We start from the raw sequence: 25,340 nt of genomic DNA, 5'->3' as shown, positions 1-25,340 counted from the left end.
ACATGGAGGTGCACGGGGCGAGAGGGAGGTGCGGACTGGAAGAGGGGCGGCAGGGTTGCGTGGCAGCTTAACTTTGATCGCGCGGCCGCAGGGTTGCGAGCCACCGCCGCCCCGCCCGAGCCGGGTGCCGCGGTCCTCGGCTCTGCGCCGCGCGTCTCCGCGGCTGCCTCTTTAATCAGGAACACAGAAGGGGCGGGCCCTGAGCGGGCGCGTAATCGGATCGCTCTGCCGCGGCTCTGACATCCACATGCTGCTCGGCCTGAAAAGGCGAGGGGGGAGCCGGAGGGGAGGCAGAGGAGGCGAGCGAGGCACCAGCTCGCAGCCCGCCCCCGGCACATCCTCAGAAGCACAGACACTCGGCTGGGCGCTGGGCGAGGTAGAGGTGAGGGCGGGCGCCAGCGAACTCGGGGAGCCGCTCGCACACTCGCGGGCGATCCCAGCCGCCGCCGCCGCCGCCGCACCCGCAGCAGCACCAGCAGTACCGACCGCAGCAGCTTCCTGCCTTGCACTCCTCTCCAGAGACTGGCCAAGCGGGTGTAGCCGCCGGGGAAGGCTCCCGCTTAGGGGAACCCGGAGAGGACAAGAGCCGGGCGCCTGACTGCCTACCACTCCGCCTGTCCAGCGGTCGGTGCCTCTGCACGCGTGTGTGTCCCGGGTGCCGGGGAGACCTGTGTCAGTTTGCGCTTCTGAGACCACACAGCTGCCTAGGGGCCGTGTAATGCCCAGGGCAGTTCTTGGCTTCGCTTTTTATGATTATTACTATTATTTTGCGCTTAGCTTTCGGGAAACCCTCGTGATGTTGTAGGATAAAGGAAATGACACTTTGAGGAACTGAGAGAACATACACGCGTTTGGGTTTGAAGAGGAAACCGGTCTCCGCTTCCCTAGCTTGCTCCCTCTTTGCTGATTTCAGGAGCTATCTCCTAGTGAGGTGGAGATATTCCAGCAAGAATAAAGGTAAAGACAGACGGACTGCCAAGACCCAGGAGAGGAAAAACGCTGATGGTTAGAGACCTTTGCAGAAGACACCACAAGGAAGAAAATTAGAGAGGAAAAACACAAAGACATAATTATACGCGAGATCCCACAAACCTAGCCCCGGAGAAAACCTCTCTGTCAAAAAATGGATATGTTTCATCTTACCTGGGTTTTCTTAGCGCTGTACTTCTCAGGACACAAAGTGAGAAGCCAGCAAGGTAAGCCCTTCAAAGTTTTTCTCTTCATTTTTACATGGTTCACCCTTTAAAGGCGACTGAGTGCCTAATGCAGAGCCGGCACTCAACCGCTCAGGAGGAGGCTCCCTCAATACTCAATAATTTAAAGGAGATCTCATGGCCCTCTTTACACCACCAGGGCTGCTAAACCCAACTTTTCTCTCTTGCTAAGGAAGTGTGTGTGTGTGTGTGTGTGTGTGTGTTTTGTAACAGAATTTGGCGGTGTTCAGATGTCACATATGGACTGAATCAAAGGTTTAAAAATACTACAAAGCCTTTGCATTACAGTTTTGGGGATTTTTTTTTTCTCTCCCTGTCTTGAAGCAGAACACATCTCCCTTGAGTTTCTTCAACCTAGCCAGTGAAATATAAATCATTTGCATTCCTTCTACTTAGCTACATTGAGCAATGTTAGCTGAAAGGCTTGGGAAGAAAGCAAGAGTCCAGCTTTGCTTTTCAGATGTGTGCATTCTTTGCAGAATGGGTGGATACATCTCAGAACCGGAGGGCTGAAGCTAGGCGAGCAGGCCAGCCGTGATGGGAGCTTTCCCCGTGGGCAGTCGATGGTCTCCCCCTCGCTCCTGAAGCCTTGTGTTTTCTGGGAAAGCAAATTATGTTCTTTAAATTCCTTTTCTTAAAAGATAAAACAAACTGCGTGACCCTCGGCAGTCTCTCCTCTTGTGAAGTGGTTAGAAACTTTTGAGTGGAATTTGTTCCCAACCACTGCCAAAAAGGGTGTGTGGTGTGGACACAGGCTGCAGAGACAAGCACAGCCCGGCCTAGGAGAGGCCAGGGCCAGCTCTTGTGGAGTGCGACAAGAGATACCTCTCTGAAAAAGAGGTCTCTGGTCTCAGGGAATGCGGTCCTTCCACCCTGGGACTGCTTCTGGGGGTGTTCCCTCAGCTCTAAGATAGTGTCTGGAACCTGAAAAAAAAACCAAACTCTTAGCGTTTGCTCCTACAGGTGACTGGGGATGGGATACCATCTACCAAGGAAATGGGGGAACAACAAGAGAAGGAGGGAGGAAAGACCGAGACAAAAACTCGGAGAAGTGCTATTTCCTCGAGGCACTTGGCGGAGACACCCAGCCGCAGTGGTGGGTCTCCTTCCTCACAGCCACCCTGGCGTCCCCGCACCGTGCTCAGCGGGTCCTGAGGCGAAAGCTTAGCGGTTACCTAGCTTCTTGTCCCTTCCCTAACACACACCTACAGTCACTTTATGTGGGACACATATTGGCTTTATTTATTTAATTTTTTTGGCTATCTTTTGGGGTTTGGCAGAGTGGGGAATGCGGGGAATGCCGTTGAGGCACAAACCCAAGCCTCTGGAGCTCCCTCTCTGCGGTAACTGGTCCTACAGGCAGCTGCAAAGCCTGAGCCAAGGAAGGGTAGGGTGCAGGTCCGTCCTGGGGAAATTTTCTAGGCCTAGCATTCCATCTTGCCTTAATTCTGAATTCCCAGTCTGAATAGAAATTAAATTACCTCCTACGGACCTGAATGCTGCGTAAATTATGTATGTGTGTGGTTTGCTGTGTATATGTATGTGTGTGTGAGCGCGCGCGCGCACGCGCGCTCCTTGAGAATGCCCATGGTATATTATGTATTCAAGAACGGACTCCAGTAGGCCCCGGTGTGCGAGTGCGCTGACACTGGCACACCACACACACACACACACACACACACACACACACACACACACAAACTTCAGGTTCTCTGTGGAGGGATTGTGAAGACCATCTCCTATCCCAGATGTTCGCACATCTGTCCCTGAGCACTGCGTGGAGCATGTGTGTGTACGACACGGCTCGGACCCACTCCTGCTCTGCCACCTGCCTCCCGCGCTCTCTGCAGAGCCCCCTCCCATCCCAATCTCTGCTCACGCTGCGTCACTTCCAGAGAAGCTCAAAAGCGCGGGGTGCGAAGCTCATCACCCACTAAGAGCCCCGCGGGCAGCCTCGGACCGGGGGCGGGACCCGCCCCGCCCAGAGTAGATATTATTCAGCTCCCCGAAAAGGTGATCAATCTCTGGTCTTGGTTTCAGTCGAGTAACTGATTGGTACCGGGAGACTTAGCCCGGGTGGCTAAGGGCGAGGCCAAGCTAGACCTCTGACTCACCCTATGCCCGCCCGCCAGGAGGTGGGCTGGCCCTGGCACTACGGCGGCGGCAGGAACCTATTCCGAGAAGGAAGCCGGGAAAGAAGGTGGCGGGTACACGTGGGGGGGCAACTGAGCAAATACCCGGCCAGTCCGCGGTAGCTGGAAGGCCCCGTAGGCACCACGCTTCCGACTCCCAGGCGCTTACCCTCCCGCCAGGGTCTGGCGGACTCTGAGCAGCTGGGCTGGGCCGGCTCGGAGCGCCCCCTCCTACTCTCGGCGCTGTGCTAGGCGCTGCAAGCTCGCCGCAGCCCCTGGAGAACTAGCATGTAGAAGCTGGGGGCCTGACGCCGAAAGATTCCCGTGCTAGCCTGGCGGAGAGGCCGGATGCCAGGGTGGGATTGCAGCACCGAGGGCGGAGAGAGGCGGGAAGCTGCCAGGCAGCCTAAGCCGCAGGAATGCGCGCCACTCGCACAGCCTGCGGGAGCACAGTGCGGCTAGCGCCCGCCCGAGCGCACAAACAGGTGAAGAGCACGCCGTGCGGGCATCCACGTGGCCGAGACGTGGGCGCCCCCCAGCGCTCTCACCCCCAACCCCCAGCGCCGTCCCTACCGCCGCATCGATTTGTTTGGGCTACGCAGCAGAAACAGAGCTGAGCAATCCATAAACATTCTATTAGGCAAAAATATTCCCAGCAAAAGCAGAACCGAGGCTTTAAGCCTTTGCTAAGTTGGCGGCCTAGGATTCTTCCAGGCCGGCCCTTCCCCCCTCCAGAGTAAGGACACCCCCAGATAGAAGCCTGCGGCATTTCTCTGACGCTGCCCAATGCCAGAAAGTTAGGTCGTGGCTGCGGCTTGTCCTCCAGATCAGCCACTGCAGTCGCCTGCAGGCAGATTGTGCCTCCCCCCCCCCCACCCCGCTGCCCGTGCCCACGTGGGGAAAAAATACAGTGTTCACGACCAATTCTTCAGTTTCCCTGATTCATTTCTTTTAAATATCAACACAAGTTAATGGAGGCGAAGCTAGCTGTAATTAAACGGCTGCCCCCACCCCTCGCCTCCGGGTGCCTGCGTCCCTAGTGTGTCCCACCAGTCCCAGGTATCAGCGTCGGGGCACGAGTGGACCGACTGTCCTAAGGTGGGCGTTGCGTGTGTGAGGGGGTGTGGAACGGATTGAGCGACACTCTGGGAATCTCCGGGGTTTAGGGGCACTGGAATCAGCTTTCCAGATCTAGGTAGCGGATACTCCCATCTGTGCCGCAGCTCCTGCGGCTCAGGTTGAATTTCTACTGTAAGGGAAGGGAATGGACGCTCCGGTTTATTGGCGTGGACTCCCTGCTTGGCTCTCTCAGCCTCCCTTCCTTTCAGTTTCTAACAGAGAGGAGAGCCCCCTGGCGCTAGCCTTCTCCCAACAGCGCGAGCCATAAAACTGCTCTGCTAGAGTAGATCCGCAGGGGTTTGCTTTCTAGCCAGGAAGTCAACTCTGTCCCTGCTGTGGGTTCTTCAGAAGGTGGCAACACCCAGACTTAATGTCTACTCCTTCTCCCCTCAGGCCCTTGAGACCCATCGCTCAGGGCCAGAAAGAAGCCAGACCCCATAACCATCTAACTCCCCCTTCCTTCTTACTCCGGGAGCGCTTTGATCTGTGATGGTCTTTAACACCATTGCCATGGACACGGGCTGACTGGGTCAATTCAACCTTCAGTCTGAGTTAGGTGATCAGATAAAAGGTGTAAATGGGCTGGGGGAGACGGGTCGGGGTTCAAACAAACCCTCTAACAGAAGCAGTGATAGCCCAAGAGCTTGATAGGGAGTTTTGCGAAGGTTTTGGACAGATGCCTCATGGCACGGATGGGTATAATCATTTACAAGTAAAACTCCAAGATTCTGAATAGCCTTCTTAGATTAGAGCTCTGGGGACTTGTCTCCTGCCCTCATTAAGTAAGTGCCCGGTCACCTTTTCCCCAGAAGCAAGCGCTGGAGGTGGTGAGGCTGGTTTTTTTGTTTTTCCCAACTGAGTGCACAGTATAAAACAGGGGAGAGAGCCCCACAGGGCTTCACGGCAGGCCCTTACTTGTCCGGGATTCACCAGGTAGAATAGCAAATGCCCAGCAGCACCTCCAGGGTGAGGTTTTATGTCATCCTGTGGAGTCCTCAGAGCACTCAACTGGCAAAGTGTGAGATTGAAAAACTGCAGGGACTAGAGGCTGGGCTCTCTAGACAGGACCCCCGCTGTCTACCAAATGGCTCCAGCCCCCTGCTGTTCAATGGATAGTGGGCATTCTTCTTCAGGTTCTGTCCTCTAGGTATAGGGAAAGTGAGGAACAGGAACACCAGTTCTTATGCAATGGGGCACATGTGCAAGCAACAGTTATTGGGCAGGGGGAGGGGGAGGGGCACTGTCTTCTAAATCTCATTCGGCTCTTCATTAGAGCATTCAAAACAAAGAACTTTACTGGGGGTAAACCAAGTGTGGGACATTCTAAGTTGACAAAATTCAAGAGCCAGGCTCCGTTGAAAGTGACCAGAACATGTTCCCCAAAGATCCAGTTTGCAAAGATCTTAAGGTGAGATGTTCCTTTGTAGAAAGCACAAGGCATGCTAAGTAAATTGGACGGGGCATTGACCCTGGTCATGTATGCCTTTTCCAGCCAGAAGATCAAACCCAACCAAATCAGAAGCCCTTGTCCTAAATGCTGGCTCTGTTATCCAACTCAACACTGAACTAGGCCAATTTAAATATAACAAAACAGCAGGGTCACAGCAACCAATAGGAAGGAGGCCTCCATACTGGAATCAGTTGGATTTGAAGTCCTCACTGCATTAACCAGGTGAGGAAGGTAACTTGGACCTGCCCCAGCCCTCTAATCTAGAACAGCACACACACACACACACACACACACACACACACACACACACACACACACAAACCCCTCCAGCTTAGCTGGGTCCTTCTATAGAACAAGTTGCCAGGTTGTGAACCAAATAGAAAAGCCGATTTGACCCAGAATGAAATATATTATTATTTTGTCTTTTGACAAGCTTATCACATTTGAAATTCCCTGAACTAAGGAGATAGGACTTTTAAAAAAGTGACCTCAGAGCAAAGTTCATGGTAGTATCTGAAGTAGCTTATCATTTGGTCATCACTTACCAAATGAGGTACCCACCTTGAGTGGCAGATGTGTCTTTTGAGGCCCAGGAGTTAGCCACTGTCCTGTTCCTTCCAGGAACAGACTTGTCTCTAGCTTTTGAAGAGGATGGCTAGTTCATTTCTGGAAGACACTACAGGGTTGTGTCCACCACCACCACCACCACCACCACTACCACCACCACCCCAGCCCCTATACACACTCTCAGTTCCTACTGCATTTTCCAAAGCTTTATCTGCCTTGTAGAGCCCTGTCCCCCTCAATGTTTAACCGTTTCATTCCCAAGCATGGTTTAGTGGGGTTGGATTCCAGGACACACTGGCCTTGTCCTGGCTAGCCCAGGAGAAAGCTTCTAAAGGTTTAGGAAGCTGTCAAGTTTAGATAAGACTGAGCCCCTATCCTATGGGACCTTGGTTGTATTAATAAGGAGAAATTAATTTTTAACCACTGGGAATGATGCCAAATTATGTGACCTTTGGCAGACCAGCTGTGCTATAAAAATAAATCCCCCATTTCTGAAAATGCTGCTTCTCTCCAGTAGAACAATAACAACGTGGCAGTTGGGACAGAGACGCGCAAGCAGGCGGGCTGGAGAAGAAAGGGGAGGAATTGGGTGTTGACAAAAAAAAAAAAAATCTGTGATGCTGTGAAACGTGACTACAGACCTGAGCATCCTGCCTCTCTCCCCACACCCCACCCGAGGAGTCCAGGATGCCGGAAGAGCGCGCACACGCGTGACAGGGAGCCAGGGAGCCGGTGTACACGCAGGCAATGGAGAAGGTGTTAAGTGTTTCCAGCCTGCTCACACCCAGCCTCGAACACATCCCTCATTGTTCACACTGGCCAGTGACTGGCATGGGCAGAGAAAGGGGGTATTGAAAGGGGCAAAATATTTATCTTTCCCTAAATGCCACCAGTAAGTAAGTGGCCCTGAAGTCTGAGAGCACTGGTGTTGGTCCGCATGGCAGGAGCCAGATTGGCTGTCCGGGTTTGCAGTCCTTGCCAGCTCTGTCTTCTAAGTACTCTGTGCCACTAGAGTACTTAATATGGCGTTGTGCCTCAGTTTCCCTATCTGTAAAAAGTGTGTTTGATAATAGTATCTACCTAGGATGCCTGTGCTTTGTGACATAACATAGAATTAATGCTTGCTGAGTCTTTTCTGATGTCACTCAGTCTTCCGGTTAGCCATCTCATGCAAGGGAAGTTGATTTTATTTTTATGACATTTATTCATTCTCGCTGCTCCCTCTCTAAACCTTTGTCTGTGTTTTATAAGCACCAGCTCATCTCCTTCACAACGTTTTCCACAGACCCAGCACTCCTGCAGGATTCTCAGCCCAGCAAAAGGGCGCCCTTCTTTGCATTCTTCTTCTCCACTTTCTTGGCTCCATTCCTCCCCCATTCCAAATCTGTCTTTTTTCTTTCTGTTGCTTTCCCCTCTCCTTCCATCCTTCCTGACTGAAAGTGTACCCAGCAGGGGGTGCGGGGGTTAAGGCACACTTCCGAATTTGTAATAACTTCTACTCTGGCATTAAGTGCCCCCTCAGCAACTGAACTCAAAAGAAAGTAGTCAGAAAGACAAAATGGCTTTTACCCAGCAAGACTCTTAATAATCCCATTTCCCTCTGGGTCTTCATAAAAGAGGCATGGTCTAATCCAGAAAAAGAGACAGAGAGAATGGGAATGAAATAAAAGTTCTTCCCAGGAGCTTGCAGAGAAGAGAGGGAGGAAGGGAGAGAGAGAGAGACAGACAGAGAGAGAGAGAGAGAGAGAGAGAGAGAGAGAGAGAGAGAGAGAGAGAGAGAGAAGAGAGAGAGAGTGGAGAGTCTGGTAACCTGGTCCCAGCCCCCAAAGATGTTCTGATAACTAGCAATTAGGTTCTGGAGAGAGCCAGTCCTAGAAGAAGATAAAGGGAATTGCAAATTACTGGACCAAATGATAATAATAATTGTGCGAATAGATGGGGGAAAATAAAGCAGATGTTCCCTGAAGGCACAGTAGGAGCCAGAGATAAAGGCACAGGACAGATTTAGTGGACAGAGGCGAGTTGAAGTCACGTAGGAGAAAATCCAATACCATCAGTGGCTCACTGATGACCTTGTTGTAGTTTTTGTGTCTTTCAAATGCTACTCCTTTGAGTGAGGAGGAAGAGCAAACAATAAACAATCAACCAAAAGCTTCAGAAAACAATGTTTTCTACTGCTGGTTATAACTTGTGTATCACTGGTCTTCATCATTAGCTAAGGTTATGGTGTCTGTGGAGACGCAGCTCACATTAAGACCATCTTGATCTATGGCTACGTGCTATTATCTCAGATGATTAAGGCACCATTTTAAAAGCTGTATTTAATAGCAGTTGAGGATAGGAAAGGAAAGGTGGTTGCTGGTGTTTTACAATTTGTGGTAAAATGAATTTTTGATATCTAGTGATACACTCAGTGTTATGTTAGTTGCATCTTAATTAATTAATTGCTGAAATCTCATTGACTGTGACTGGTGGAAAAGAGTCTGGATTTGTTCTCATAAGGCTTGCCAAGGATGAATAAGGGAGTATCCTTGACATCAGAAGACTGGTGGATAAGGCCATCTAAACTCTTAACATCCCCTAGAAGATGCTCAAGACCACAGTTTTTAAGGTAGAGAGAAGAAAGGGGTAGTCCTTGGTAGTCCTGGTGTGGAGGTGAGGAGGGTCGTGCGTGTATATAGTGAGATTATCAGCAAGAAAGAGACATTCAGTGGGAAAGGAAATCGAGAACAGAGACATGCTCACTGAGTTTGTTTAGGGGAGCTGCAGTTTAGAATACATGGTTAGAAATGATTGCCAATAAAGTTAGAAGTAGTGGCTTGGGCTTAAGGCAAGGCCCAATTTGCAAGACCAGGGGCTTCAAGTTTCATGTGCTAGCCAAAGGGGAGCAATTGACATTTCAACCTGAGTTCATCAAAATACCTGGAAATATATCTATATATTTTATTAGCCATCCCTCTTCCTTTGGCTTTTGGAGAGACCTCAAAATTATTTGTCTTCTGTTTCCTTTCCCAAATGTCTGTTAAAATGGTCAAGATTTATAATCCCAGATGTCTCATCAATGGCATCAAAACAACATTTGCAATGAGGTCTGGGAAAAAGCAGACATAAATATAAACTAATGATATTATATCGGCTGCCCTATTGGAACTGCATTTGTTTATGATCTAAGATGACAAATCACAAGGTTACCACAGGTGGCATGATTCGAGGTCAGGGCAGGCAATCACATCAACCTTATATTTTCCTATTAAATGAGGGTTTGTTTTAGCATCCAGACAGAAGAGGGAGAGGCGATCCTCAGGTCCTGCTGCCGGTCCCATCTTCCAGATGTGTCTTGGGGAAGTTGGAGGTGTAGTGGAGAACAATTTGCTTCATTTCTTCTTGCCTTCCTTGAACAAGAGCTGACTTCTGCTTCCAGTTCCTTGTCTGCCCTCCCTTCCCAGACGGTTCTTTTATTTAGATCTTGAACTTTATCAAGACAAAAGTTCACGGAGATTCTCATTTACTGTACCTCCAGGGGTGCTGCTTACTGCCACCCAGCCCCATAAACTGAAGAGATGGCACCCCTTCCAGTTGCCTGAGGAAGTGGTCAAACTGTCGCATTCCTGGCTGATGGATTGGCTCATTTCTCCTCAGCTTAAGCCAAGATGGGGATTTTATGAGACTGTCTCATGACAGGCCGAAGTCACTTTGAATAAAACAAAAATCTAGCCTCAGCTCAAAGAAATAACTCTTTGAAAAAGCTTATCCTGAGCCGGTGAGCAAAACTTGGTTAAAAGCCCAAGCAAAGGCCTTAGATGGTCTGGATGGGGGATTTGATGTACTGCTTTTGGTCTTCTTTTCATGGGTCCCTGTTCACGTGCTCTCACAGGGAACCATGTGTTCATAATATTTATAAATAAGCAGCCGCAGTGACAGTTAAGAGGCTCACATCAGTACAGCTAGCATGATTGAAAGAGACACTCGAACTCTCCATAATGCAAGACCAACAGGCTCATGTGAGGTCCCTAGCTTTTGTTTCAGCCTTACCAAGCAAATAAAGCAGAAGCCAATGCCTTGAGCAAGCAGTCTATTGTCTCAGAAGGAAGAGACTCCTTTGAATTTGAGGTCTAGGAACTTTCCCCCACCTGCCTTTGAATTCTAGAACTGGAAATAGCCTTTCACCCAAGAGGGCGCAGTCTCAGCGTGGTGGCCTAAATTACCCAAAGCCACACAGCTTGTCACTTGATTATGGGGTTCTCCATCCCCACCCACTGCTATTCTAGTCAACTGTCCATAAACAGCGAGTAACAGTGCCATGGGAAGGTGGCAGCGACCTCTGTTTTTAAGTAGAAGAAGAAGAATATCTTCTTTGCCTTGCTATGAATAATTAGATGAAAGTACTATTGTGGGATTAAGGACAGGATGGGATTATGTTGTAAGTAAAGAATATATTGTACAAAGTTTTCAAGGGAAGTGAGACAGGCACACAGCAATTTTCAATCATACTGTTACCTCTACATCTCTGTGAGGAATTGTTCTGCATGCCCAGCTGAAACCATGGATAATGCCCAAATCAATAGACTAAACTTGTTCCTATGCATAATACCTGTGACAAAATTTAACTTGTAAATGAAGCATACTAAAAGATTAACAGTAGCCAATAATAAAAATGTAACAATTTCAATAGCGTACCAAAATAAAAATTATATGGATGTACTCTATCATCTATCTATTGATCATCTATCTATCTGTAGTTAATGTACTCTTCTTCTCTTGATGATGCTGTGTGCTAGTATGTAATAGGCTGCTATTGACCTTCTAACTATGTGCTAGAAGGAGAATTATCAAGGCACAGCAATGCCTTTGACCACCAATAAGATAACTAGACCCACAGAAGGGGCAGTTACAGAAGAGTGGGGCTACCCACATAAGAAATATATGTCTCTAATCTTCCCTCTTGTCTCTATGGCATTTTAAAATCACAGAGATCTAGCTCAGTGGGTTTCAAACAGCACCTCTCAGGAGGTCCCAGAGAATCCCCTGAGAAATGAGGGCAGTTTAGAAGCCAAAGTAATGTTCTTTAGTTTCTGGTTCCTTCCCTTGGAGCATCCAAAGTGAGTTTCTCTTCCACCTCCACAGTACTTTGGAATTCTTGGTAGAGTTTTTATCCAAGGGGAAAGAGTACTACTTCTTAAAACACAAAAATGTTATTACTACATACCTAATACAATCCACACACGGAATTTAGCATATAAAGGTGAAACCTAGGAAGGCCCCACTCAAGTAAGGAGTAAGTTTATCCCCCTTTTGCCAATGTCAAGTGCCCCCACACACGCATACATGCATACACGCATACATGCATACACGCAATACCTTTGACAGTTACCTCACTACTCCAGAGTCAGACAACTACTAAGTGTCCCTGTTCTTGCTTTCTGTGCCTTTGATTAACTTGAAATCTGTTTGCTTTTCACCTGTGGTCACAGGATTCTGGCTGTTGAAGCAAACCAGTAGAATTCTGATTATTTAAAAGTCCTCACCACAGGGGGCTGGAGAGATGGCCCAATGGTTAAAAAGATTCTGCTCTTACAGAGAGGACTCAGGTTTCAGTTCCCAGCACTCACAAGGTGACTCACAACCATCTATAACTCCAAGAGAGTGTCAGGAAATCCAATGCCCTCTTCTGAACTCTAGGGACCCCATGCATATATAAATATGCATATATATATATGCACATTTATATATATATGCACATATATATATATATATGTGCATATATATATGACAAAATTCCATCATGGTCTACCCTGAGTTATATCACTAAATTCAGGCAATACAGTTTTCCAATTAAATTTCCTAGATGGTAGATTAGATTTGTAAGGGTTCTTTTTCTGCCCCTTCTCAATGCTTTCTAAAAATCAAATATTGTCAAGGATTAGTCTTAATTCAGGCTCTCTGGGAGGACCTAAGTGAACCGATAGGAAATTCTTTTATCTTGGGGGAGGGGTCAGGAAACCCATAGGCAAGATCAGCATACTGAGACACACCCAAACCGAGCCGTAGAAATTTAGAAAAATATATATTTGACATTTTATTTTTCAAATGAAAGCACCTAAGTATTCACTCTGAGGGAAAAATCTAAACTCTGTAGGTAAAAGAGTTAGTGCCTGCTTCCCCAGAGGTATGTGAAGAGGCATCCCTCTGTGACCTCTAACCCACTGACCTCTGACCCAATTCACTCTTCCCTCCCAGATTGAGTTTGCTGTTTCTCTTTGGGAGCTAAGTTTGCCCCAGGTGGAAGGTGTGTACAACACGGTTGCAAAATTAGGTCCCAGGTCAGCTCACCAAACAGGCTCTGTGGCTTCCGTGGTGTCTGGTTCCTCTTTCCAGTACGATATTGGCCTTAAGGAGTTTACCCTTGAGTTCAAGTTTCTCTCTCCTAGAGGTCTGATGCCTGAGACAAGACAGAAAGCACTGGTGATTCTGGTGACGTTCTTTTGGAGCACACTAAAGGCCTAAAAAGTAATGGAGCTCTTCCCAAGAAATTCTAGCCAATTCTTATTGGGGCCAGCTTGCACTTCGAAGACTCACAAGCCCACCCCATTTAGAAATGAAAAGATAAGTTATCAAGAAGAGACGTAGAAGAAGGATTTAGTGTGTTTTCTTTCCAGCTTTTACTGCTGTCTTTCAAGAACTCTCTTCTCTCCAAGAAAAATAGAGCCAGAAATTCTAGTATTTGTCTTTGTGGATGTATGTCTGCGCAAATGATGTGTGATATTTTATGAGAGGGCATAAACGTGTGCACAGGACTGAAGTGTGAATTACTGCTCTGTATGTGTAATTGATGGGCGTTCAGTATCTGTGTGTGTGTGTGTGTGTGTGCATGCGGTCTAAGCAAGAATGCCTATTTATAAATATATGGGTATTGAAAAGGTTAACAACACACAACTGAGACAGATGTTAAGGAGTCCACAGATATTTCATTAAGTAGCTTGATTTTCTTCTGATAAAGACATGATGGGTTGGGGGTGGGAGACAGAGGAAAGCAGTGGGGTTGTCCTTTGTCTCCCCATTAATAAATTTCAGCCACAGGAGTGCAGACTATTGGCTATAGAGCACAGCAGAGTTGAACAAAATTTCTTTTGTGGGGCAGTAATTATACTGAGTGTAGATAAGAGAGAAAACCTTTCTGCAAGGAAAGTTTTGTTCCTGTCTCCACCGCTGATCTGTGTGCGTGGACTAATTGCTGAAAGCTCTGGAAGAAGGGGAGAAAGTCTGCTGTTAAGAGTAATTGGAGAGAGGCAGGGATGGAGGGACTTGCATGATGGGAAAACCATAAGGGTTACTAAACAGGAGCTCTGCTCAGATTCCCTCCAGGAGCTCTAAGGCGTGAGGTAGGGGCAATTTTCTGCAAAAATAACCCAGCAGGGGGTTGGCCCAGCAGAACATTCCTGTCTCTGATAGTTTGGCCAAAACCAACCAACCAACAACAAAAACAAAAAACACCAAAAGATAAAAACAAAAAACAAAAACAAAAAGAACGAAAGAAAAAAGAAAAGAAAAGAAAAAACACCCTAGTATATCCAAATACCCACGCATTTGCCTCTACAGAGGGCTACACCCAGCCCCTTTCACCCACATAAGCCAAGACTGATGGGCCACCATATGACCAGCTGGAAGAGACTGGTGCCCTGGGTTGGGGGAGTGCTTTGGGGCTCTTGTAAAGCCTGCAGGCACAAGCTGTGGAGGCAGGGGAGGGGAGGTGGCTGCATCTGGGTGGAAGCGGTGGGCCCATTGTCCTCCGGGCCTGGGGAGGATGCAGGGTCATTAGGTAGAGGATGATATGGTAGCTGTTAGCCTGAGGAAACAGCTCACTTTTGTTTTCCACCCAGTAGGGAATGAACCTGAATCCATTCGATTCTGGGCAGTTCAACCCGGCACAGTTTGAGCCCTTGGAAGCTAGATGCCAAAAAGGCTACTTGTGTGGATCTGTGTCCCACCACCATTGTGCATCGTGACTATCATTTATGCATTTAAAGCCTGTCAGACTGGCACTCTGCAGCAGAGGGCTGGAAGACAGTAATGCCAACAGACACAGGGGATGGTAAAGTGCACCTGTAGAGTTAAAAATGCATGACCCATTCCCTCTTTGAGGGAACACAGGAGAAAGACCCCGTCCTGGAGGGTATCTGCTGAGCTGTAATACATAATTCACGGGCCCACGCTGGTCCATGCAGATGGCGATATTAAATCGTGATTGATGCTCAGAGACATGCGACGCTCACGAAGGCCTCCAAGAGGCTTCAGAATATTCCAGTGTCTCCTGTGCCTCTCGGCTCTAACTCTGGTATTAAGCAACCCACCCCCTTATTTCCCAACCCCTGCTAGGGATTGCAGGAGCTCCCTCCTGGGTAGATGAGGTTCTTCAAATGTCATCACTTACCTTTTCTGCCTTTGAAGGTTGCCCCTTCCCTCCTGGCCCACAGAGGCTGTTTACCTCCAACCAGGCACTGAAGTGGGGGGGGGGGGAGCCAGCTCTTCCCCTGCTCTGCCCTTCCTTCTGAGCATCTTGACAAAGCAGCAGCACACTCTGGTGGTGAGGGAGGCAGGGGGACAGTGGGCAGAAATCGCAGAAAAAGCTCAGGCGGCTCGTAGCTCAACACAAAGCACCTTTGTGCAAACACTGAGATTGGAGCCAGCAGATTCTTCGATTCAGATTCTTCCATTGGGTGTATAATGAAATAATAAATCAAATTTGTGCTGTGTGTGGAATTAAATGTTTTCGGGGAGTTTCTTTAAAAATAAGCTGAAATCACCCTCTAGGGCCTGTTCTGGCCCAAAGCTGAAAGTGCTTCTTTGCACCTCTCATAATTGTTGCCAGGCCCACTCATGGGTTGGTACCACAAAACCATGATTGTCAGTTCCTGGAGCCGGGCTGCTGGCTGACTGTGCTGGGCTAAAAGACTCCAACTAAAATGAAGGATTTATGAGACAAAGGTAGAGATGGGAGGCTTGAAGGAAGAGAGGAAGATGGGCCAAGAAAGGGAGACAGGAAAAGGCAGGGAGGAGTCTTAAGTGTACACTCTTGTTTTTATAATCTCCAGCCATGTAATTGAAATATTTATGACCGTTTTCTGGAGTGTGTGCATGTGTGTGTATGTGTGTATGTATGTGCCTGTGTGGTGTGGTGTGTGTGTGCCTGTGTGGTGTGTATGTGTGCCTGTGTGTGTGTGCCTGTGTGTGTGTGTGTGTGATTGTGTGAGTGTCTGTGTGTTTGTGTGTGTGTATGTGTATCTGTGTCTCTGTGTGTGCCTGTGTGTGTGTGTGTGTGTGTGTGTGTGTGTGTATCTATATGTGTGTGTCTATGTGTATGTCTCTGCCTGTGGGGTGTGGTTAGGAGAAGAGAAGAGTTGAAATAATCTCTTCCACCAAATGAATAACTAGATTAGTCTCCTGGACTGCCGTAAAAGGTCCTTAAAACAGCTGTAATCAGCCACTGGGAGGGAGGAGTTGTGGAAGGAAGGCTATATCTGAAGTTCTTTGGTGCTGTTCTCTCTTCCAGATCCACCCTGCGGAGGTCGGCTGAATTCCAAAGATGCTGGCTACATCACTTCCCCAGGTTACCCCCAGGACTATCCCTCCCACCAGAACTGTGAGTGGGTTGTCTACGCCCCTGAACCCAACCAGAAGATTGTCCTCAACTTCAACCCTCACTTTGAAATCGAGAAACATGACTGCAAGTAAGCACAGCCCAGTCTTACATGACTGGGCCGTATAAGACCACTGCTCTTATATTCTATCCTTTCTCTCACCGAAGGGCAATTGTGGGCCCTACCCACAGAGGCCACTTAAACATTGCATTAGCTTTTAGGAGAGGTAGGATGGATTTGATTCTGTGGTATTGTGAAGAACCTTCTGGAATGAGGTACAGACAACAGTGGTGCAGTTAGCAGTGGGAAGAGTTTCCACGGGGGCAAGAAGCAGGCTACAAACCCCACTTCTTGTATCTGTGATGTGCCTTCCTTTGGAGGCCTCCGCAATCTTAATTGCTACCTTACTGGGGAGCCCTACCAGCTTCTCTAATAAAATGGTAGATGGAACCTCAAATATATCCAGCAATGGGGATTGGCTTATTGTTTTCGGAAGATGCTGCTCATTGCTCTAAAAGAATAAGAAATGTGGAGTCGATGCAGGAGGGGTTAAGGCGCCAATTGATTCTTGAGGCCCACACTGCACAGGTTACTATCAAAGATGCAGGTATAGATTCCTTCTACAAACAGTTCTAATTGCTTTACAAATAATTAAGCCACTTTGTTCTTGCAGCGGCCCTGGGAAGCCAGTGCCATCCTGATCTTCATTTTGACACGAGAACACTGAAACACAGAGAGGTTAAGTCAGTTACTCCAGGTAATCTTATAACCAGACATCAGCTCAGTCACCTTGGAGATGCAGACAGTCAGAAAAATGGGAAAACAGGAAGGATAGTCACGTCAATAACAGAAATGGCTGTGTCGTCTCTAGACCTCCATCCTTTGTGCTTTCCTCGTGAATAAAAAGTGAAAGGGTTCAGTCCAGAAACGAATGTGGCCAGGGCAGTTTTAATCTTTGCACCCTAAGTTCTGATGAGTGTCCACATGACACCCAAGCACTCCGAGCATTCCTGTGGCCAAGGCGCTGGGAGTCCTGGATAATTAATAAGGAGGACAGCTGGTGGGACAGGTATAAGAGAGCAGGTGACGCTCCGCTCCTGGCCTCTAATGTAGAGCAGGCTTCCGTCCAGGCCGGCACTTCCTCTGTATCCAGCACTGGACTCGGAGGCTGGAGATCTGCCATCTTTATTATGCTCCCAGGACCACTTTGCACCTACAGAATGGCTTCCTCCTAACAGGAGGTAGTCTGTGCTGAAAACCAAAGAGTTTCCCGGATGGATGTGACTAAGAGTCACAGGACGGGGCTTCTAATTCCAGGGCCGGTCTTGGCTGCCTGGATGACATAGCACATCAGTTCCTCCTTTGTCTGTCTTACACAGACACACTGGACACATTGAGTCAGCAGCCCAGCATTCCACTTCCCCAGCAGCGGCGTTTACAAAGAATTTGGGTTAGAACAGCTCTGTAAAAGGATTTTGGGGTCCTGGATGGAGTCTTTGGCTAAGCTGCAGAAGGCTGGCGTCAACTGAAACATAATGCACAGGGTGCTCGAGAATGAGCTCAGAGGAACTTGACTAAGCACCTCTCTGGATGGAGGGCCAAATTCGGTTCTGCTGATCCTAGCGAAATCTCGAGGGGAAATTGCTAAGAGGCCATTTTATGGATATTCACGATGACAGGGGAAAAGGGCCCGGCTTTTTAGAAGGTTGGATTCAGATGGCAAGGAGCAAAGCTTCAAATATATTGTGTAGAGTAAAGGGCTAGGGAAGCACACACCAGCCTCAGGATCCATCCCCCGGGGTGGGGAGAACGTGGTGTGGAGCAGAAGGACACGAACCTCACCCTTGCTGGAGTCTGAGGAGAGGAAACGGCAAAGTTACAGGCTCTCTTCCCAGCTTCTCAGCCCTTCCTAAGCAGCTTCCTGTTTTCCTCCACACTCCTCATCCTTGCTGCTGGCTGCAACCTAAAAGGTCACAAGGGTCAGAAAGAAAATCTTTCTGGAATCTATTTCCCCCTAGTGCCAAATTGCCCCTCTAGGCCCACTTCCCCTCGCTCTCAGGTCCCCCCCACTCCCCATCCTCTGACTCTGTCATTAATTTTTATATTTAGAAAGTCATATCTGGTCCCTCGGCCTCTCACTGGAGATCATCTGCATGCAGAACAAGGGGCCTTGCCCACTTTATTTTCTTGAGAAAAGAACACTTCGCCTCATTAAAGCCTGGAAGTTTTTTCTTATCTTACACTCCTTTTGACTCCTTCTCTTCCATGCCGTTATTTTTGTTTATTTGTTTTTTGGGTTTTTTTTGTTTGTTTGTTTTAATGGCATTTGCTACCAAAGGAAATAAGTCCCCTCTTTCTTTGCATTTTAGAGACATGCTCAATTGTTTAACTCAAAGTTTATGAGGCAGATACCTCTCCCAACAGAAAACTGCCTCTGCTGCCCATCTCTGAGTGGGCAACAGCTTGGAGAAGAAAGAGGACATGAAAGGGCACAGGCTGCACGCCTGCCCACGTTGCCTCTTCTGCTTTCTGTGCATGAAATGAACTACAAATACAGCCCTCTGACCTAAGACCAGCCCTTATACGGAGGATTATTCTGGTCTGTGGTACCTAACTAAGCCTTTTCCTCTCTGTAACTTAAAGTCTCCATTCCAGAGTCAAGGCAGTTACTGTGCAAACCCCAGAAAGAGCTTTTCCTGACCACTGCTAGTTCATTTTATTTCACTGAAGCTTGCTGTCTGCTTGGAAAATTTCACTCACGAGCATCAGCCGTTCTGTGCCAGTGCAATCCAAAGCCACCCTTTCTCTTAGCTTTGCCTGTCTGCTCCCTAAGGCTATCCACAGGGAGCCAAACCCTAAGCACCAGTGTGCTGTCCTGGGGACTGGGTAGCAGCTACAGGGAGAGGCAAAGGCCACTGTGGCATTGGCAGCTACCTGTGTCAAGGGACAAAAAGACAGGACTCAGGGCTGTCTGGGCAAACAGAAAGAAGTCACTTCATCCCCTTGGGAGCAGAAGATACCAGGAGGCTGCTGCCTTGGCAGACAGAGAGAGAGGCCATTCGCTTGAGTCATCAGCCAGAGGGTTCAGTGTTATGGCTTTAGAAACATACACACAACGCTGAGTATTTTTCCATTTCTAAACTTTGAACTGTATGCGCTCTTAAAAAACATTCACCAACATGCCATCCTGTACAGTTTATTCACCAGTCTTCAAGTAGGCCTAGCGTGCATGTGCGTGCACATATACATCACACACACACACACACATACACACACACCATTGTAGAGGCCCAATCAGGTAACTAAAATCAAGACCTAGTTCCTTGAAAGAACAAGTACTAAGCAGATAGGTATCTTGAAAATATTTGGGGGAAATTCAGAAACTAGGAAGCTGTGAACATACATTTCATACGTAGGCCACCTCACAAGTAAGTCTCCGTAGAGTCAGAACAAAACCACCTCACTCGGGTCAAAGTGAAACCCATCGAAGAACAGTTTCTCTGGGTGGAGTCCTCCGTGGAAGTCCTGAACATTTTAAATCACATGCCTCACTTCCCTGTTTCTTAAACAAAGCCAACAAACGTTGAGGAGAGTCGCTTTTCATACTTGATGATTTAGGATGGTAAATCACCCTTCACTCCTTCGTGCACAAGGAAGGCCAATTAATGTCCTCTTTGGATCTGATGTGTGCACTTGCATGCAGTACCAGCAGAGCTCAGCAGAGGGCTCAGGATGCCCTGAAGCCAGAGTTTACAAGCAGTTTTGAGCTTCCTGATGATTGTGCTGTGAACTTAGCTCAGGACCTCTTCAAGAGATTAACCACCAAGCCACCTCCTCAGTCTACATTTGCATTTTTGTTGAGCTTTTAAACATCTTAAGTCCTCCATTTACCCCTTCCCCCAAACCATGATAACAAGTACTTTGCTGTGACTTGTTTGTGTTATCACAGTGAGTTAGCAAGCTTGTTAAATGCCTCGGTCATGGGAAACTCGAGACTATTTTCTCCTCGTACTTCTTGCTTTCAATTCTTGTTATGAGTATTCTTCCTCATTCAGCCTCTCTCTTCTGACTTGCTTTTATTTTTCATATGTATCAAATTTGCCATAGATGATCTTTGCTGTCTATGCCAAAGATTAGGTCCTGGGGTTCAAGATTTCAACCCTAAGTCTGCAAATTCAAGGCCAGTGTTCCTTATTTGCTTCATCCAGCCAAGGCCACGACAGAGTAAGGACTGCCTGAAGACTGACCCCCCATCCCCACCCCGACTGAGCACGACACGGCACCCGTAGATCTCAGCGCTGATTTAGAGTCCTGTCTCTTCTGATCTTCCCAGTCCCCTGCATTCTGGATATGGGACTTGGCCTCTTGCCAAGTGTCCTAGCTAAACAAAATGTGCTTGTGTTTACTTACCACAGAGGGTCCCTCTAAATCTTACAAGATGTGTCTGTCCCTTAAAACAAGTAGCAGATTCCTGGGTTGATAAATTAACCATGAGGCTAAACAGGGGAAAGAAACCAGACCTCAGTAATCTGGTCCCTTCATGTCGAGCAATCAATGCTTCCCTGTGCCCAGTGAACAGCCAATATTCCCAGCAACCAAACACAGCTCTCCATCTGTGTGAGGTCTCCCTGAGCTCCCACAGTGTGAGCTGTCCCTCCTTCCCTACCCAAGTTTCCCTGGGGCTCCTGGCTCGGTCTCCTTGTCCTCTATTGGCTCCTCCTCCAAGCCACCTCGATCACACACTGTCTATTCCAGTGTGGTGATCTCACATTCTGAGGGGTAAGCTCTCCAATGGCATGGACCACATACCCCGTCTACGAACTGCAGCGCCTAGCCCGGGGTGTGCACATACTTTTTTTTCATTGATGTCTTGCCACTGATTACACCAAGACTGTGATATGAACTGTGTTGGAAGGTGGGCGGATCTGGCTTTTCCCATTCTTCCATCCGAGATTACAAAGAAATGAGAAAGATGATAGAATCTGGCCTGTACATTGTCACTAGCCAATCAGACTTGGGTCTATCACCAGACAAATGGCCATAGGTCGTTCACTCTGTGCCCAGGAAGTGCTTAAAAGCACCTTCTTATTGCCAAACTCGATGGCCAGTTTTGGAAATACGTGGTGTTAGTAAATTGTACCCTTTGACATGATAGCTCTGGGGACTCCAGAGTAGGAGGTGATGAGGTGAGACTGTCCCAGATGGCACAGTGCGTCTGGCCTGGCAGTGGATTGGCACTGTTCTGTCTTTGTCTCAATAGTGACAGGAAAGCATAGGAAGTGGCTCCCCCGAGCCCCACAGGTGAAGAATCATGCTCTTAGAGGGCATAAGCAAGTGGCCCTCCGGCCCCGCCCTCTGGAGGGGCTGGATAGGCATTCGAACCCTAGCCTGCCAGTCTTTACTCTCATCTTGTGTGCCTTCCCCTCCCCCATACTGCATGTTCTGACTGTGACATGATGGGAGCCTGTTATCTGAGTCCACAGTGCCCAGACCCAGCCTAGGCGGGAAGACCCGGCGAGGCTCCCTGGAAGAGGAAACACTTATATTGACCCTAGAGGAGTCAGCCAGCAAAAGGGGATGTGTGAGGGTGGCTCTCAGAACAACCTGAAGAGAGGACAGCCGGCCGGCCGATAGCTCTGGGAAGTACAGTCATAAACAAGGCTGACCTTCCTTTCCTTCCCTGTGAGTGCTGTAAGGGCAGGGGCAAGAGAAGGCTGCCCTTGTGACTTTTGATACAAACCCTCTTCCTGGCAAAAGGTGCCTGCTGATGTTACTTAACTCTATTTCCTGGCCAGGCGACTTCCCCCACTGCCTTAGGAGAGCGACCCAGAGCAGGAAGCAGGAAAGGCTGGGATTATGGGGAGTCTACCAGTCTGCCCTCCCCAGGTTGTAATGACTCTTCAGCCTAGATCCCTGTGTCCAGATGTCCTTAGGGGAATGAAGAGTGTGGTTTGTTCTGGCGAAGTCCGGGTAACAATCTGGATGTAGTCCTCATCGGTTTACTCCTGTCTAGACCCTAAGTCCCTTTTCTTTTAGAAATCACATTACCCAATTGGAGGTGTGGCTTCAGCTGGGATCCCCTGAAGTCAAAACAGAGCCTCTCTGGATGCAAGAGGGTAGGTGCCATGTGCTGGCTCAGGAGGAGGGACCCCGGGGTTGATTACTCATGACGTCATGACAGATTTACTGCCTGCCCACCACAGAAATATCCCCATTCTCCAAGGATCCGGTGAGCGTTAGTATTTTTCTGTATTGCAACAACCCTCCTAATGACAGAAACAGATCCACCTCTGGGAGTTGGTGCAATAGCAGGACCAGGCCACATTGGCCAGAACCCAGCCACCAGCTGCCCCGCCCTCCACAACCTTGACCAAGGACTCCCTCTGCCCAGCAACTTCAGCTCACCCAAGAAGTGAGAAGCAAAAGCCCACAGATTCCTCTCCTCCTCTTCCCAAGGTTAAAGAGCAGTTGGGACAACAGCTATTTTTGGCTGTTTGTTTTTGAATATTCGGTGTTGCAATCGTAGCGTTCTCCATGCAAGCGAGCTTCACAGTGGCTGCCTTTCTTAACAATGCATTTTATCTTCTGATTGAGAAAATCACTTGAGATTTTCACTACACGATCCCCCTTGCTCTGCCTCTCAACCCTGGCACCTTCTTGAAGCCTGGAGATCCCAGAGGGCCAGCACCTCGCCCCATGTAACCCGGTGTAATTCTCCCATCTAATTACACCGGCAGGCTGTCTTAAGAAATTCTGAGGGACTTTGAGACAGAAAAAGGTGTGGAGGGGCTAAAGCCTAGAAGGGGAGATAACCTGTTAAGACATCAGTCTTCTCTACAGAGGGATTTGTGTTTTCCTGTAGTCACGAGTCCTGCAGAAAAAAATCTACACTCTTTGCTGTCTGTCTTACTGCTGAGGAGATTTAGACCCTGATAAGAGATACTTAAGAGATAACTTAATCCCATTTTTCCCATTCATGCCTATCACTTGCACAGGCAGTCCTTGTCTTGTCTTTTAGGGAAAAAACAAAACAAAACAAAACAAAACCTTCATCATGAGACCTTTTGGCTCACAACCCATCCCAGTTGATTGCAGAATAGATGGGTATTCAATTTACATAATCAGAATTTTTTTTTCCTAGAAGGAAAATCCCTGAAAAAAAAAAGTTAGCTGGGTCAAAATTAAATTTTAAGAAACTAAGGAAAAGAAGAAAGAAATAGAGCCAGGTTTGGCTTGGGTCCAAGAGGACCATGTGGTAAAAGAAAAAGCACACAATTGCGTAATGCCTTTCTCGTGGCTGTGTAGTCAATCATCGTGGGCTGTTGTGTGAATTTTTCAGCTCTATATGTTAGAGGCCACGCTGTGTGTTTGTGGGGGAAGACCATCAGTTAGGCAATCGCACACATCCATGTGCTCACAAAGGCATCAGACATTATCTCCCATAGCAACCCGCACACTCAGGACCAGTAGTATTCCTGAGGCTTTGGGAGAGCACACCTGTATTGCAGGAGGCCTGGATTGGAAGCCAGATGGCCCTCAGCTGCCTCTGCATGCCTGTTTCAATGTGTCGGGAGCAGTCACCTGCTGTCCAGCACAGGGCGTGCCGCCTCTGACCCTTTAGCACCCCGCAGGCCTCTCCTTTCCTCTTTTAATAACCTTGCTTCGCCTCTTCCCGCCACACGGTCACTTGTGGGTGCCAACAAGGCAGTCAAGGAAGAAGGCTTCCTGTGTCTTAAAGGACAAGCTGGAGGCCTGGTTCTGTTAATAGTCTCCACCTGCCCCTCATCATCTGCTCCCGAATCCCATGAACTCCTGCACACACACACACACACACACACACACACACACAGAGACACACACACACAGAGAGACACACACACACAAGTGCCACACACACCACACACTACACACAAATACCACATATACTACACACTACACATAAACACACACACACACACACCAAGCCACACATACCACACACTACACACAAACACCATATATACTACATACTACACATAAACACACAAACACAGACACATACATACACATACACACACACACCCCAAACCATACACACAAAACACACAAATACCACACACAGCACACATTACACACAAACACCACATATACTATACACTACACATAAACACACACACAGAGACACAGACACATACACACACCAAGCCACACACACCCCACACTATACACAAACACCACATATACTACACACTACACGTAAACTCACACACCACACACACATACACACATACACATACCACACCACACACACATAACACACATATAGGCAGGTACATACCATATACACACACACACAAACACAACATACACACATACACACCACACAATATGCATACCACACATACCACGTACACACACAAAAAACATACACCACACACCATACATAAGCGCACACACACACACACACACACACACACACGCTCATCACCCTCTTCGGGTCCCCACCACTGCCACCTTTTCTCTCCATCTGGAATCCAAAGATGTGAAGGCCAGTAATGGAGTGTCAGCGGAAGTAATTGATTCCTCACACACAGAGAATGCCCCTGCCTTTAGTGTCAATGGAGCTGAACCAGATTCTGGGCGGGTGAGCGAGACGTGTAAGCAGTTCATAGCCGAGCTGTCAGGGCCGAGCCAGACACAGTGGAGAGGGGCTGAGAGGGAGAGCCGTGGAACAAATAATTGTTTTATTGGAAAAGAAAGCAGTAAATAATATTTCAGCCCAGGAACTGGCCGTTTGAAAGAGATGGCGACAGCCTAGGCCCAGAAAAAAGCATGGCACAGGTTTGAACGAAAGAGTTTTTCTTTGTCTTGAGGTGGGAGGTTTCTTCCTGCCCCACCCCCTTTCTCCCATTATCATCATTAAAATAATTACTGTAACAATTACAGTTGATGAGACCTGGGGTTTATGGAACACCTTTCATCTTAAAGTTCAAAGTGATTTATCTGTGTGTCATCCTCTGAGAACTGCGGGAGGGTAAGAAAGTGTTATTATTATTATTATTATTATTATTTGGGAGTCTCCTCAGAAAACTAAGGTCCTGTCAAACAAGACTCCACCCACCGCCAGGGTGGGCTGCTAGGTTAAATGCAGGCACGGACTCCTCTTTTGGGGGTCTTCACTGTTGTACCCTTCCCAGCGAACCTTTTTTCCACAAGTGGTTCTTACACTTCATCCCTAGCACTA

The 25,340-nt window shown here is 48.1% G+C and overlaps 1 protein-coding gene across 4 annotated transcripts in view; it reads left to right on the top strand.

Annotated features, from left to right (window-relative positions):
* Positions 1 to 272: 272 nt before the first annotated feature.
* Positions 273 to 25,340, top strand: part of Nrp2 (neuropilin 2) — a 116,376-nt gene continuing 91,308 nt past the window's right edge. For 2 of the 4 annotated variants that reach the window (XM_052191951.1, XM_052191952.1), the window contains exons 1-2: positions 273 to 1,196; positions 16,030 to 16,207. In XM_052191951.1, the coding sequence (XP_052047911.1) occupies positions 1,124 to 1,196; positions 16,030 to 16,207 (251 nt within the window). In that variant the 5' untranslated portion in view covers positions 273 to 1,123. The remainder of the gene's footprint in view (positions 1,197 to 16,029; positions 16,208 to 25,340) is intronic. The other 2 variants (XM_052191950.1, XM_052191949.1) reach the window with 1 other exon arrangement.

The sequence above is a fragment of the Apodemus sylvaticus genome, chromosome 9, assembly GCF_947179515.1.
Source record: "Apodemus sylvaticus chromosome 9, mApoSyl1.1, whole genome shotgun sequence".
NCBI lineage: Eukaryota > Metazoa > Chordata > Mammalia > Rodentia > Muridae > Apodemus > Apodemus sylvaticus.
This window is presented reverse-complemented; position numbering and strand designations above follow the sequence as displayed.